This window comes from Engystomops pustulosus, chromosome 4 (genome assembly GCF_040894005.1).
Source record: "Engystomops pustulosus chromosome 4, aEngPut4.maternal, whole genome shotgun sequence".
Classification (NCBI taxonomy): domain Eukaryota; kingdom Metazoa; phylum Chordata; class Amphibia; order Anura; family Leptodactylidae; genus Engystomops; species Engystomops pustulosus.
The window spans coordinates 116109717-116125493 of NC_092414.1; the positions used below are offsets into that span (position 1 = coordinate 116109717).

General features: G+C 39.2%; 1 protein-coding gene across 1 annotated transcript in view; it reads left to right on the forward strand.

The window, feature by feature from the left end:
- The window catches only part of LAMB4 (laminin subunit beta 4), a 108069-nt gene that overhangs the window by 42575 nt on the left and 49717 nt on the right, over positions 1–15777 (forward strand). The window contains exons 15-25 of the mRNA XM_072147131.1: positions 539–670; positions 753–938; positions 1087–1208; positions 4112–4232; positions 6058–6235; positions 8365–8508; positions 8968–9199; positions 10841–10998; positions 12589–12810; positions 13243–13469; positions 15591–15687. Of these exons, the coding sequence (XP_072003232.1) occupies positions 539–670; positions 753–938; positions 1087–1208; positions 4112–4232; positions 6058–6235; positions 8365–8508; positions 8968–9199; positions 10841–10998; positions 12589–12810; positions 13243–13469; positions 15591–15687 (1819 nt within the window). The remainder of the gene's footprint in view (positions 1–538; positions 671–752; positions 939–1086; positions 1209–4111; positions 4233–6057; positions 6236–8364; positions 8509–8967; positions 9200–10840; positions 10999–12588; positions 12811–13242; positions 13470–15590; positions 15688–15777) is intronic.

Genomic DNA, 15777 nt, shown 5'->3' on the forward strand with positions numbered 1-15777 from the left:
TATCTGGGTAGATGGGGAAATGGGAAAGACTAAATAGTGTAGTATACTTTATGGTTAATCGTAGCAAATGAAAGTAACTTACTGTTATGCTCAGCTTATTGGGTCGTATCTTTTACAACCAAATAAAAGCATTGGGTGTATAAGAGAAGGCAACCTGATGGATAAGGTTCTGTCTTGGCCGTCCACGGCAGTCAAGGTTCTGTCCAAGGCAGTCAAGATGTTCTGGTCATGACTATCTGAAATGCAATTTGGCTAAATACTTTTTGGTTACAAGTTTTAATGCATATAAAGACACTTCTGTCACTCAAACTCTCTCGCTTACTCCCTAATTTCCTTATGTTCTCAGAGAGTAAGAGAATGAGTGTGGGTGACAGAAAAATTATATGTTATATATAACCCCCTAAGACCCCATAAGCATCGCTCACTATTCTTTAGAAAATTGTGTCAAGCTCATGGGGTGACTTACCCTTAAATTAGTGTATGTTTAATTCATCATACAAATAAGTTCAGCTCAAACAATTCATACATTTTCTTCCAGGTCAATCCAACGCCGATGCCAAAATGCAAGGAATACTTCCTAAAACAAGGAATAGATTTCCGATTTGAGAATGATAGGATAATACTAAAAAGTATGAGGAAAAGAAGTATACGAGGCAAGCGGCAAGCACAGGTAGGGTTTGCTTTTAATGTAATATCATGACAAATAATATTTTCTGCCTTAAACAGTCATATTTTGATTCATTTGCACCCAGGAAATAGTTCCATTTGGTACAGAGGGTGTTGTGGAGTTGGTATTACGGCAGCCAACTCCTGGAAAGCCTATCACATGGACGGGTCCTGGATTTGCACGTGTTTTAAATGGGGCTGGACTGCGATTTACTGTGAACAACATCCCCTATTCCATGGACTTCATCATCGCCATTCGATATGAGCCAGAGGTATTGTTATTATGTAGCAATTATTTAACAAATGTTTTTAAACAAGAATAAGGGTCAGGTTTTAACTTATTAAAACAATTTTTTCATCATAACTCTATGTTTAGATTATGACTTCTTGTTCCCTCCTAATCATTATCTGTAATAATAGTCATTGAAAGACTGGACAGCAAGGATTACAGTTAACCTACCGCATGGGGAAGTGAGTGAATATTGCAAGAAAAGGACACCCCAACTGGATGGATATATACTGAATCTGCCTGCTACTTCCAGGTAAAAATACAACATGGAAAGCTCTCCCATAGTGCAATTTTTGCACACAATAGAGAGTTATCATTATAACTTCATAACACAGTACAGGCTGTGACCTATTTACCATCAGAAAAATATTGTACAAAATGTAACAGACAAGCACTATCCAAACACCTAGAAGAAGCGACCTAGGTAGCTTTGATAAATTAGGCCAATTTGTAAGGCTTTTTTCATTGATTTGGTCTTTTTCATTGATTTGGCCTCTTATAGTCTATATATCTTGTACACTATATAACTTTAGTTACCCAAAGGACAACATTTTATATAACAGACTCTTTCAACTATAACTATATGGACTTAACCACTTAAAATAAAATGGCCTTCCTGCACATCATGGTATACCTTTTGTAAAGTACCCATGATGAACAAATATTGGAATGGTATTTACACTGATTTTTCTAATGTGTTCACATGGTATCTGGAGTCCTTTTGCACCATGGCTCCAATCTTAAAGGGGTATTTCAGGAATAAGCTTAATTTGTATTCAAATGGGTCATTAAAATATGAGCTTATATGTAATTTCCTAAGCATAAAAATGTTGTGGACACTATAATGAAGAATGAAATTTCTACTGTTCCTTTAATCAGTCCATTGATTGTGTCCCAATGGAGGAGAAACATGACAGAAGATGGCTGCTGGTCACATGTCACAACACATGTCCTTCCCCTGCCTGCGCAGGTCATGTGATCATCACTATGCTTGAATGTAGTCGGTTGGTTGCAGTCAGGGCTGGCGCCAGCACTGGACATACCGGGGCAAGTGCCAGGGCCAAGGGCTGCTGGGGGCGCTCACATAAGGCTGTACATAAAGAATCCATAGGGAGCAAGGGGGGCTGTTGGTGTGATAAACTAGGGAATATTTTAGGGAATAGAAGACTGTTTTAGTTTCTACATCTTTAATGCCACTATGTGAGTTCACTGCAAAGGGGCCTGCTAAAGCTCTGTCGTCCAGGGGTTGCAGTGCATCCAGTATGGCCAGTGTTGCGGTGAGACATCATCTCAGTGAGGTAATGTGCAGTGGTATTTACACACATCATTACATAAGAGGAAGAAGCTCTTATTGAGAACTGTGGGGTCATGGGAGTTTTAGGATAACTCTGCCTACTTTAGAAAGGCCATACAATTTTGTGAGTCATAAAAGTAAACTATTTAAGTTCAATTTACTGATTAATGACATTGGGGCACATATACTAGTGCCCCTGTTCCAGTTTTCTGTCAGACTTTTATGATGTGCAAACTGCTTGCACATCTATTTAAGAAGTGTCCATGCCACATATGTGGCGCATGCAACCCTTTCATGCACGATTCTTCACGCCACGCAAATTCCGTCACTTCACTGGGCATTCTGGTACACAGTCAAACCTTGCGCCACATTTAACATGCAATATGGTGAACAGAGAATCAAAAGAAACAGCTTGTCTTGGAAAAAAACAATCCCTTAAAGGGGTTTGCCTATTAAAGAAAATTCTCAAATTTCAATCTCCTATTGATGTTAACACAATAAAGATCATTTTTTTACCCTTTACTTTACATTTTTACTTAGTTATTGCTGTTGTAGATCCTATCATATAGAAAAAGAGATGATGAGATCCATCACATGCATATTACACACAATGACACAGTCAGCTATCCTACACCTCTGCTATTCCAAAATGCACTGCTAGATCTGCTGTTCCTTCCTCCCCCTCCCCAGTTAAAGAACTTATCTGTCTGCAGCTTAACACTCCTCACGCTGTTGCCGGCAGGCCGGCAATGTCTGTGTATAAATGTGAGCTCCGTCCTGGAATGCAGGGGGAGGGGCTAGAGGCAGAGAGAGAGAGAAATCTCAGCTCCACGGCTGTCAGACAGAAAACCAAGATGGCTGCCGACCCTATAATCAGAAGATACAGAGTCAGGAACCAGGAGCAACTGAAATTGTGTACAACAGGACTTATAGAGACAGTTTGGGCTTATATCTGTGAAATGCTGTATTTTTGTTAATAACAGTGAATTAGAGAATGTGTTATTTTGTTATCCTGAGTATATTCACACAAATGAAAAAGGTGACATTATGTTGCAGCCATTGGGGCACATTAACTTAGAACAGTGCAAACTGCACTATATGTAGTGTGCAAAGGGTGCCAGATTCAGGATTTGTGGTGCCCGTTCTTCATGATCTGGCACCCTCTGCACAGCTTCGACAGAGTGCACCACTTTTTTTATGCACCTATGACATGGCCGGTGCAACACATTTCTGTGAAACTTAGCATGTTAAATCTGGCGCACGGTAGGACTGAGCACTGAAACGTCTTCTTCAGTGCAGAAATTTGTGTCTCATGAAGAATAGTGCAGCCGTAACACAATAGTCACATATGCAGCGCCGATATACCTGTGCAAGCAGTTTGCACTGAAAAGAATGTGCAAAGGCCAACAGAAAACTGGTGCAAATGTGACACATTGGGGCAGATTTACTTACCCGGTCCATTCGCGATCCAGCGTCGCGTTCTCTGTGGTGGATTCGGGTCCGGCAGGGATTCATTAAGGCAGTTCCTCCGATGTCCACCAGGTGGCGCTGCTGCGCTGAAGTTCTCCGGAACGCACTGGAGTACACCGAGCCGGGCTGAGTGAAGGTAAGTGCATGCTCCGCAACACATTTTTTTTAAAAAATGCAGCGGTTTTTCCGAATCCGTCGGGTTTTCGTTCGGCCACGCCCCCCGATTTCCGTTGCATGCATACCCACAATCCGATCGCGTGCGCCAAAATCCCAGGGGAAATCGGCGCAAATCGGAAAAATTCGGGTATCACGTTGCAAAAACGCAAATCGGGCCCTTAGTAAATGACCCCCATTATGTTTTTCTGAATTTAATGGTTATATTTCCTCCATAGGCTGGCTATGCTGAACTCATCTGTTTGCCTGGACCCTGACAAAGAATACCTAATAGATGTCTATTTTTCTCAAACATTACCCATAAACACTAATAGTAAATTTTATATTCTAGTTGATTCGGTAAGTAACAAATCATATTTTGTGATTAAATTAAAAAAATCGCAGACACTGCTGAGAGATTTATTGAAGGGCCAACATCACTTTAATAAATCCGATGGGCAACACAGCTCCAATGGCATTCATAGGACTATCGCCTGCCTAATGCTAAATAACCCCCAAAATGTAGCAATTTCTTAAACAATGATGTCCTTTTTATTTTATGGAAAGGTTTATAAAAGTCCTGTGCGATCTTTCTCAGAGCTTAGTAAATGTTTAAGGGAACTAAAAGGAAGCATGACAGTTACTGCACAAACTTCTTTAAAGACAGAAAGGTATAACTTCATGTAGCAGTTTACAAGTTGTAGCCTGCCTGCATTCCATTAGTGTCTCCGTATGTGATGTCAGTGGAAAGATATTATAGGTAAGAGGGACTCTGCATTTTAAGACCATTCTATCTTCTTTTTTTTTAATCAACTCTTTATTTTTGTATTTTCTAAAAACAAGAACAACTATTGAAATACAGAGAAGGCAAATAAAAGAGCCAAAACCAGTACACGGTTCTGCAGTAGCAAAACACAATAAACAAGAAAGAGACAAAATAACAGTTGTCACATATATCAAGTTTTCCTTATAGTATGGCATAAGTATGATAGCATCCCAAGTAGTGTAATCACTCATTAACATTCAGGAAATTAATCTAGCATTATATGCATCCCATTGAGTCCAGGTCTTTTTTCGAAATTATCGCTAGTATTATCGCTCTGCTGTTATTATATGTAGGAACAACCTGGTACTCGGAGCCCTGAGAGAACTAGAATATAGATTGAGTATATAAATTTCAGGGTCCAGTGGGACTTGCACGTTAAGGATCCCCCCAATGAGGGACCTAACCTCCAGCCAAAATGAAGCAGGACAACTCCAAAAAATATGGAACACTGTAGCATCAGACCCTCCACACCTCCAACATAGGTTGGGAACTGACGGGTAGAATCTATGTAGAAGTATGTTGGGAGTACAATACTACCAATGTAAAATTTTAAGTTGGTTCTCTGTATATAGAGTGTAGATAGACGATTGGCGTGTTCTATGCCAGATATTCTGCCACTGTTTAGGGGTAAAACGTTTACCCAACCATTATTCCCATTCCCTGTAAGGATGTGATACATTTGTCTGCTCATTGTGTATGGTGTACAGGCTGGAGATCAAGCCCTTGGTAGAAAGACCCTCTGAGCAAATCAATTCAAATGGTGTAGGTATAGGGGTAGGTTCACACCCCAGAATAGAGGAAATAAAATATTTAATCTGGTGATAGGTAAGTTCTCTAAGTGGAAGTATCTTACGTGTGAGCGGATCTAACAGAGTCCGGATTTCAAAAGTGCCTGCCTGCACCCAAGGTCTGTAACTATTGGTGAGACTATCCGGAAGGTGTGATGTAAAAAGTATTGGGGTAAGCAACGACTGCATAGGGGCTACCCTACATCTATACCAAACATCTCGGGTTAACTGCATAGGACCTAATAGTGCTGGCACCGAGCCAACTGGTGGGGGACCCCATTATCAGTGTAGCCGGTTGTAACGGTCATAGTTTCTCACATTCCATCCATTTGTTAAACGCATATATTGTAGACCTAGAGGTGATATGACGGAGGTGAGTCGCTAAGTAATAAAGCTTAAGGTCAGGGAGGCTGTTAACACCGCTTTAGAAATCCTATGGCTTCTATCTTCAATATACAACATGTCTTTATCTAAGTGTAATTATATATATACAAGTACATGAACAAGCAATATATAACCAGATTGAAAATGTATATAGCTTCTTTTAAATGTCATTTTATATTCCTGGCAGCTTGGCCTCATTCCTCAGATTGCGTCTGTAAGTGATCTGTGTACCGAATCAGAATTAGAAGAGTATGATTATTATAACTGCATTGAGATTGCTTCAGATATTGGAACACAAATTCTCCCAGAGGTCTGTGAGCGGCTCATTTTTAGTATGTCTGCCCGCATACACAATGGAGCTCTAAGTAAGTTTCTGCTCTACCTTAATGGATACATGCAACTGTTTTTTTATGGAGAAGTGTATATATACAATAACCATGATATTTATATGGCCTCTTTAAAGAATATCCCTGGTTTGCATTTCCTTTGTCTGGTATTCCATCATCTATACCTGAAAGGCAGACAACCTTATAACATTCCTCTAAAAAGTGCATTCCAATCTGATGCTGAGCCCGAAGGCATACATTCCCCAGAATATTATTTTGGGCACTACAAACTAAATTAAATAGGAGGCATTGCCTTAGGTAATGTAAGTCACAGTAAATAAGTATAAAGTTTATTCATTTTGTAGCTAGAGTTCGTAACCCAGATTTTAAAAATCAGTTCAGGTCATCAAGTTGCTGTTATGTTGGCACTAACATGCTTCTGCTTCATCGATTTAAAGAGGCTCTCCACTTTCAGCAAATGATTGATATGGTTTGTGTAATGAAAGGTTATACAAGTTTCCAATATAGTTCTGTATCAATTCCTAACAGTTTTCTAGATCTCTGCTTGTTGTCCTTTTATAGAAAGCTTTGAAATTTACTTTCAGTTGAAAGAAATCTGAGATGGACATGCAAGTGCATGATCCGTTAGTATCACAGAGAGTAATCAAAGCCGTGTGATACTAACGGCTCGTGCACCTGCGCGTTTATCAGAATACCGTAGTCAGATGTCTATCCACTGGAAGAACAACAAGCAGAGATCTAGAATAACAGAAAGTTTATTGGAAAAATGCATAAGTTTGGCTTACACAAGTCATATCAATTATTTGTTGTAAGTGGACAACCCCCTTAAATGCCCTGGTGTCTTTGCCATCGTCACTGAAAGCAACAAACAAATCCAATAATGAAAAAATGGGCAGCACTAAGACAAACTGGTAAAATAAGATAAGATGTTTATTAACCCTGTAGAGTAAGTCTGTTGATACCTGGCACTTACCCATGTGAATAAGTTTTATTCCCACTATGCTGCTCTGGATTTAGATTTTTGAAGGTGCAGCCAGAAAAATATATTTGAAGCTATGTGTAGCATATTTAAAGGGGTATTCTGGAAATATGAACGTCTGATACAAAAACTCATGATGCTATAAATAATTTAATATAACAAAACTCAATGTCATTAGTCACAAAATGTAGCTCAAATAGTTTGAGTTTATGATTCACAAAATTTTATGGCCTCTCTAAAGTATGAGGAGTTATCACCAAGACGTCCTCCACCTGGAAACTACAGGTCCCATAATCTTTAGTTCTCAGTAACTCCTCCCCCCTATTATTTCCTGCCCCCAGTGATAATGTGACAGACTGTCCTGCTTTGTCACCATAATAATGATGTGTAACTGCCATCACTGCACATCACCAGAACACCTACCATTCTGGATGCATTACAGTCAACCGATTACAGCCAAACATAGTGAAGATCACATGACCTGCCCAGGCAGGTGCAGGACATGTGATGTGGACATGTCAACAGCGGCCATCTTCTGTCCTGTATCTGCTCCGCGCGGAGGAAATTAACGGACTGATTAAAGGGCCAGTAGCATTTTAATTCTTCATTACAGTCTATGTCAGCAGCATTTTCTGCTAAGGGGAGCAAAAAAACCACTAATTACATGTAAGCTTATATTTTACGGACTAATTTCTGGAATACCCCATTAAAGAAACTCACTCTGTAATCCTATGTACAAAGGTTCATAAAAAGATTTTTTTCAGATTTCATGTGTGATCGATTACTTTTCATATAGAGTATTATGATATTTATTAATAGTATCTCAACTAAAGACAACAGTTGGAAATGCAAAGGCAGACATAATTTGCTATATTGGCCTCTTCTGATGGACTTTAACAATAAGAAATCTGGTACAGTCACCAATTTATTCTGCCTTTTTAAAAATACTGTTGATGTGGCAAATGTGGCACAAGGCAGTCCTCCTAACTTTTAGGCACATTACAAGCAATAATTCTGCCAAACTGAGCACAATTTTTTTGGCCACTCATGTAAAGTAGTTAACAATGTTCTATATTAAAGTATTAATTTTTTTTGTATTGTAATAACATGGATACATTGTAAAATAAAAAAAAACATTGCATTAAACCATTATAAATATCTCTTACAGAATGCACATGTAATCCAGAAGGATCATTAAGTTCTACCTGCAGTAAGTTTGGAGGTCAATGTGAATGTAAACCAAATGTGGTTGGGAGCTGCTGCAACAGGTGTTCTGTGGGCAGTTATGGTTTTGGCCCAAGTGGTTGCCAAGGTAAGTTATTCTAAAGTCACATGCTATTAGGAATTATCTAAGATTAGCCAGATCAATCAATGTGATGCTGATGATAGTGTAGTATAAGACTGGTGAGCCCTACTTTGCACCTCCTATTAGTTGGCCAAGTTTTCTACACCTCAATATTGAATTCTCTGGAGCACAGACTAAATTTTCTGACGCATGGGCTATTTTCTGTCCAGTTACCGAGGATACGCTCTTTTTTCGGACAAGTCGGAAAATTGCCTATAAGTGATTTAAAACCTTCAATAAATGTGTTGTACAGCATTTCGGGTCTAAATTACTCCAGTTTTCTGACGTAGACAGATTGATACACACTCCCCAATGATTCTTTAAAATAAAGGGCCAGGAAATTGCCTTGCCTTTACTACATAGCAGACCTGTATATGTAGTACTAGTACTGTGCTATTGTCCTTAATGTTCTCTTTAATTTTATAGAATGTGACTGTGACAGCAAAGGGTCAATCAGCACATTATGTGATCAGGTAACTGGACAGTGTGCTTGCCGTAGAGATATACAAGGACGACGCTGTGATAGCTGCTTGCCTGGATATTTTGGATTTCCAAATTGTCGACCCTGCCAATGCAATGGCAATTCGGAGACATGTGATCCAGTTACTGGTGTTTGTTTACACTGCAAGGGATTTACAAATGGGACCAGCTGTGAACGGTATGAAAACATCACAGTGTAAGGCTACATTCACACAAACGTGTGGAAACAGCTGTATATATTGCCGTATATACAGGTACCATACGCCCCTGTTCTTTTTAATGGGCAATACAGCCTTCCATTGAATGGCCGTTTTGACCACCATGCCGTACCACACCGTTTTTGAGCTGCATAAAAATATAGAGCATGTCCTATTTTCTTATGTATTGGTGTCCGAACACCCCATAGAAGTCAACTGAAACTTATAAAATTTGGGTTGCATACGGGCTGCATAAGATTGTGCACCATACGCTGCCATATATACGTGCAATACCCAGAACCAGTGGGAGGTGCATTCTGTCAGCCATCCATCATTTACCAGGCCACTGTATTTTATATGGTAACAGTACGGATTCAGTGCCATACATGCACATACAGATAAAAAATGTATATACGGATTCATATAGCACGAAAATACAGATCTGGAAAAATCACACGTTTGTGTGAATGTGGCCTAAAGATTATGCATCTCTTTACGTGAGCTTGAACATCAGAAAGAAGTAAATTAATTGATGGTTGAATGGCTAAAGCATAGCTGTGACATAGTCTATTGTCAGCAATGAAAGCACCTCTGGTGTTTTCTCATGATGTAAATGAAGTGACTGCTGCTGCTGCAAAAAAAAAAAAACAGAATTAGATCCAGTCTATTATTAACACTGAGTAAGCCAGAAAAGAACTTACAAGATGTACTATACTACTTTTTATCAAATATAGATTGTCAAACATTGTCAGACAAATTATTGTCTGGAAATATATTTAAGGCTTTGCTCTAAATGTCCAAGTACATAGTTGTATTTTGCATTGATAAATTACAAAAGCATTTTTTCAATTAAATTTGTAACTTCTTATGTTTTGGGGTACTTAAAATTTATTCATTGCCTTTTTTAATTGTTTTGGGAGATGAATAAATAAGGTCCAAATCTCCTCCCTAATTAATGAAATTCTTGCACTGAATAAATTTATAGCTCAAACTTTACAGCCATATAAGTTGAGAATTTACTCTTTGTGGAGTAATTTAGACTGTCTAGAGCAGTGATGGCCAACCTATGGCACGGGTGCCAGAAGTGGCACTCGGAACCCTTTCTGTGGGCACCCAGAACAGAGTTCATCAGACAGGACTTGAATCTTCCTGCAGTCCCAGACAACTTGAGATGGTGCTCTTAATGCTCTTTTAAGGTGACACATCTTTGACTGATTGGAACTGCAGGCCATTTGCTGGCCCCATGATTCTTCCTGTACAGAGAGACCCTGGAGAGAAGCTACAATCATGTCTGAATTTGCCCTCATGCTTTTAACAATATTGGTGTACTAAGGGGGGTTATACGTTTGAATGTTGTGGAAGGAGCAATAAGTTGGCACTTCACGGTAAATAAGTGGATTTTGGTTGTAGTTTGAGCACCTGGTCTCTAAAAGGGTCGCCATCACTGGTCTAGAGGAATAGATTATAGAAGTTTACTGAGCTAAATGGTCTGTACTTCAGCTGCATAATATCCTTTAGTGGACCTCAGATGACCTCAAATATGCCCATCCAGATGTTGGTTTTTTAAGAAATGCAATTTTAAAGTGAATTAAACAAACACATTTTTACATCATACATCTCAGGTGTCAAGATAATTACTATGGTAATCCAGTGATAGGACAGCCATGTCAGCCCTGCATGTGTCCAGGTTCTCCTACAAGTAATCAGTATTTTGCACATTCTTGTCAACAAGATAATGAAACTATGGAGGTAACTTGCAACTGCCTTGAAGGCTATACAGGTAACTTTCAGTGAAAATGTATCTAAAATCATGATCAAATACAGTCATTTTTAACAAATATGTACTATCTGCTGTATGCTTTTTAATATATTTAACTAATATGTAGAATGCTTACATAATTACTGTAAAACATAATGGAAAATGCTATAAAATAAGATACAAGAATTAGATACAAGAAAATAGAATAAACATGATGACACTGTAGGTACAGATTACAAACAAATGCATAGCATAGCATATAGCTATTGAAATGTATAAAAATAAAAAGATAGCTGCATTCCAAGGATATAAAGTGATCAGGCGGATTTATTCCATGATAGCAGCAATGTTTCAGCTCCAGTATTGAGCCTTTCTCAAGCACCTACCATTTTCTTGCTTCTATTTGTGCTGCAGAAGATTTTCCTTTTGTATTGAAATGTATAGTGATATAGAATTAAAATTAATTAATAGGTAATCTTTATCAGATAGTTGAATCGCATAGGATTATTTTACACCTAGAAATAAATATAATATAATAATAATAATAATAATTTTACAAGCATCTTAGAAAATAACATTCCTTCTGTCCATAATGTTTAGTTTTGTAGCAGCTTTATATAAGTAACATTCCTTAAAAAAAAATTTTTTTTAATTATATATATATATTGATCTATTTCATATACAGGCAGTCCCCGGGTTACATACAAGATAGGGTCTGTAGGTTTGTTCTTAAGTTGAGTTTGTATGTAAGTCGGAACTGTATATTTTATCATTGTAATCCCAGCCAGAACTTTTTTGGTCTCTGTGACAATTGGATTTTAAAAATGTTGGGTTGTCATAAGAATGAATATTAACACTAAAGCTTCATTACAGACACCTGTGATAACTGTTATAGCTGTTTATTGTAGCCTAGGTCTAAAGTACAATAAATTACCAATATCCAGAGGTCCGTTTGTAACTATGGGTCATATGTAAGTCGAGTGTTCTTAAGTAGGGGACCACCTGTATAGTTAAAACATGGTAAATTTTTGTCTAAACCTGATTTAGAGAGAAACCAGCTACTTAAAGGAAACCTACCATCTTGGATCTACTTATTAAGGTAGATCCGGTGACAGGTTCCTCTAATAAATGCCATTGGAGCCCTTTTTAGGGCTAATCGTTCAGTGACCAATAAGTTTGTAATTCTTTTATTGCCCTAATATGCAAATTAGTGAAAGAGGCTACTGGGGCGTGTAGTAGCTGGAGCTGAAGCTACACAGCGCGACTACTCCACGCCCAGTAGCCTCTTTCGATCCTCCTACCCTGAGATCGTCAGCACGCAGCTCCTGGTAGCTGCCGCACTCGTCTGTGCCCTGCATAGGCTATCTGTGCAAAGCTGATGGCTGCGCAGCTCCGGCTTCAGCTTCGGCTACTCCATGCCCTAGTAGCCTCTTTCACAAATAGGCATACTAGGGCTCCATTGGTATTTTTTAGAGGAACCTTCCACTAGATCCGAGATGGTAGGGTTCCTTTAAATAAAGAACATCTCCTAACTCTGAATCAGTAAAGGTTATTTTGCACAATTAGTAGTAGTTATTTAAACTGTCTATCACATTACTTATCTTTTCATAGCAAAGAACTGTAATGAATGTCCTGAAGGATTTTATGGAAATGTCGAAGAAGGAGAACAGTGTTTACCATGTCAGTGCAATAACAATATCAATGTAAAAGACCCTGACTCCTGTGATAAGGTTACAGGGGAGTGCTTGAAGTGTACAAATAACACATATGGCCGCAATTGTGAACACTGTCTACCTGGTTTCTTTGGATCAGGACTTCATCAAAACTGTACAAGTAAGCATTATAAAATGAATAATGATGCCAATTTTCTAGTTCTTGTTTGTCTTATCATTATACTTATATATATATATATATATATTTTTTTTTTTTTTTTTTTGTATATCTATAGCATAATCAATTTAATGATCTGATAGATAGTGATAGATCCAGGCATTGTGACTGTTGTAATCAACTTTTTAAGTCATGCTAATGAGCCAGAAAGACTTGGGGGGGCATTACCCTAGCCCCAACATGCTCTGGATTTAGAGGCTATTACACTGTGCAGTAGCAGGTCCCTCTCTCTCCCTGCTCCCTCTGCACCCCCCCCCCCTCCCTCAAAATTTTCCAGAGACTTTGTTTATAATATGACAGAGAATATGACATTATCCTGTTCTATTTGCTAGATAATTAAAAATCATTTTAATAATGTACTCCTTTTTCCCCGAGGTTGTGTTTGCAACATGATAGGAACAAAGGCTCAAAACTGCTCAATTTATGAGGAGGCTGGAGAATGTGGCTGTGACAGAACTACAGGACAGTGCCCATGCTTACCTAATGTAGATGGCATTAGCTGTGATAAATGTGTTTCTGGGTACTGGGGCTTTACCAGTGGAAAAGGATGTAAACCCTGTAACTGTTACCTGAATAATTCCTATGGAAACCAATGCAATCAGGTATAATACATCAAGTACAACATGCTATGCTGCTTTTAATAGTACAGGCGGTCCCCTACTTAAGGACACCCGACTTACAGACAACCCATAGTTACAGACGGACCCCTCTGCCCACTGTGACCTCTAGTGAAGCTCTCTGGATGCTTTACTATAGTCCCAGACTGCAATGATCAGCTGTAAGATGTCTGTAATGAAGCTTTATTGATAATTCTTGGTCCAATTACACCAAAAATTTTGAAACTCCAATTGTCACTGGGGCAAAAGAAAAAAAAATGTCTAGAACTTCCATTATAAAATATACAGTTTCGACTTACATACAAATTCAACTTAAGAACAAACCTCCAGACCCTATCTTGTATGTAACCCGGGGACTGCCTGTATACTGAAATGTCCAAGATTGTACTAGGCTATTTATGTAATATGTATATACACTACAAAGGGGATTACTTAAAGAGAACCTTTCAGGCAAATTAACCCTCAAAACTAAATATATTTTCATAAACTGTCATTAGAATTCATTGCCCCTATGCCTACAGTGTCTCTCTTCATGCCTGTAAACTAAAACAGATCCTAAAGCTGTATTGAAATGATCTGAGATGGGTCCAATAAGTCATTATCATATTCAGCTAGTTCATGAGTGTAAGGCACAGCTAAACCCCTAGTGCATGACTGACAGCCTGTATAATGATGTATAACTCCTGGTACTTACTGGTCCCACCCCCCATATGCCCTGTGAGTGTATGAGATACTCCTATACACATGACTGACAGCCTGTATAATGATGTGACACTCCCTGGTGCTGGCTCCTCTATGTGCTTCTTGGTGCTGGAGGCCACACCCCTGCAGCCTGTGTGTGTATGAGATACTCCTATAAACATGACTGACAGCCTGTATAATGATGTGGCACTCCCTGGTGCTGGCTCCTCTATGTGCTTCCTGGTGCTGGAGGCCACACCCCTGCAACCTGTGTATGTATGAGATACTCCTATACTCATGACTGACAGCCTGTATAATAATATGACATTCCTGGTGCTGGCTCCTCTATGTGCTTCCTGGTTCTGGCGCCCCCTGCAGCCTGTGTGTATGATATACTCCTATACACATGACTGACAGCCTGTATAATGATGTATAACTCCTGGTGCTGGCTCCTCTATGGTGCTGGCGCCCCCTGCAGCCTGTGTGTATGATATACTCCTATACACATGACTGACAGCCTGTATAATGATGTGACACTCCCTGGGGCTGCCTCTCTATACTCCCTGGTTCTGGCGGCCATGCCCCCTGCAGCCTGTGTGTGTATGAGATAGGCCTCATGCACACAGCCATATGGTCTTTTCTGTACTCTGGACGTAAATTGCAACAGTATGGCAACGTATTGCACCATATCCATACCATATCCGTATAAAATACAGTGGGTTGGCAAATGATGGATGGCTGAGTATTGGCTGACAGAATGCACCTTTCACTGGTTCTGGATACTGCACGTATATACGGCAGCATGCGGTGTATGCAGCACGTATTTAGCCTGTATTTTATACATTCCCTATGGGCCATACGCATAATGAAGTGACACTCCCAGTGCTGCCTCTCTATACTTCCTGGTTCTCACTGTGGTGCCCCCTGCAGTCTGTGTGTGTGTGAGAGATACAACTGCTGCAGGATGCAGCCATGTGTAAGGGAGGACAGAGATGTCAGGTGATGTCTGTGTCTCTCACACAAGCACTAGCAATGCTTTACTATACATTACACACAGACATGAGCAGGGGAAGGAGAGTGGAGGGATGACATCACTTTCTCTCTCCTTGTGACCAGGCTCATTTGCATAATAAAGCACATGATTTTAGAAGATTTATGTATTAATTCAGCTGCTCAAACAGGTAGTGGTGACAGAATCAGTTATAGAGACATTATTACAGGTGTCCTTAAAAGATTTTTTTTTTTTTTTTTTAAAGGAACAATGTAGTTTGTTAAAGGGTAGTATCGCCTGGATTCTCCATAAAAGTTATGGATATTATCTGATGTGGCCTGACTACTTTGAGTCCAACATTAAGTGGCTTTCAGTGGCTCTGTTGCCACTTCAATGTTCCCACATAAATTTTAATCCTGTTTTATGTGTTTTAGTTTACAGGACAGTGCCTTTGCAAACCAAAGTACACTGGTAGAAAATGTGACCAATGTGAGGAAAATCACTATGGAAATCCAGCCATTCAATGTACACGTAAGTGTAATACAGTATGTCTAATTACATCTTGTCAGTATTGGTGGTGAGTTACTGCTTCCTTATCATGGATACAATTTTTATCTTTAT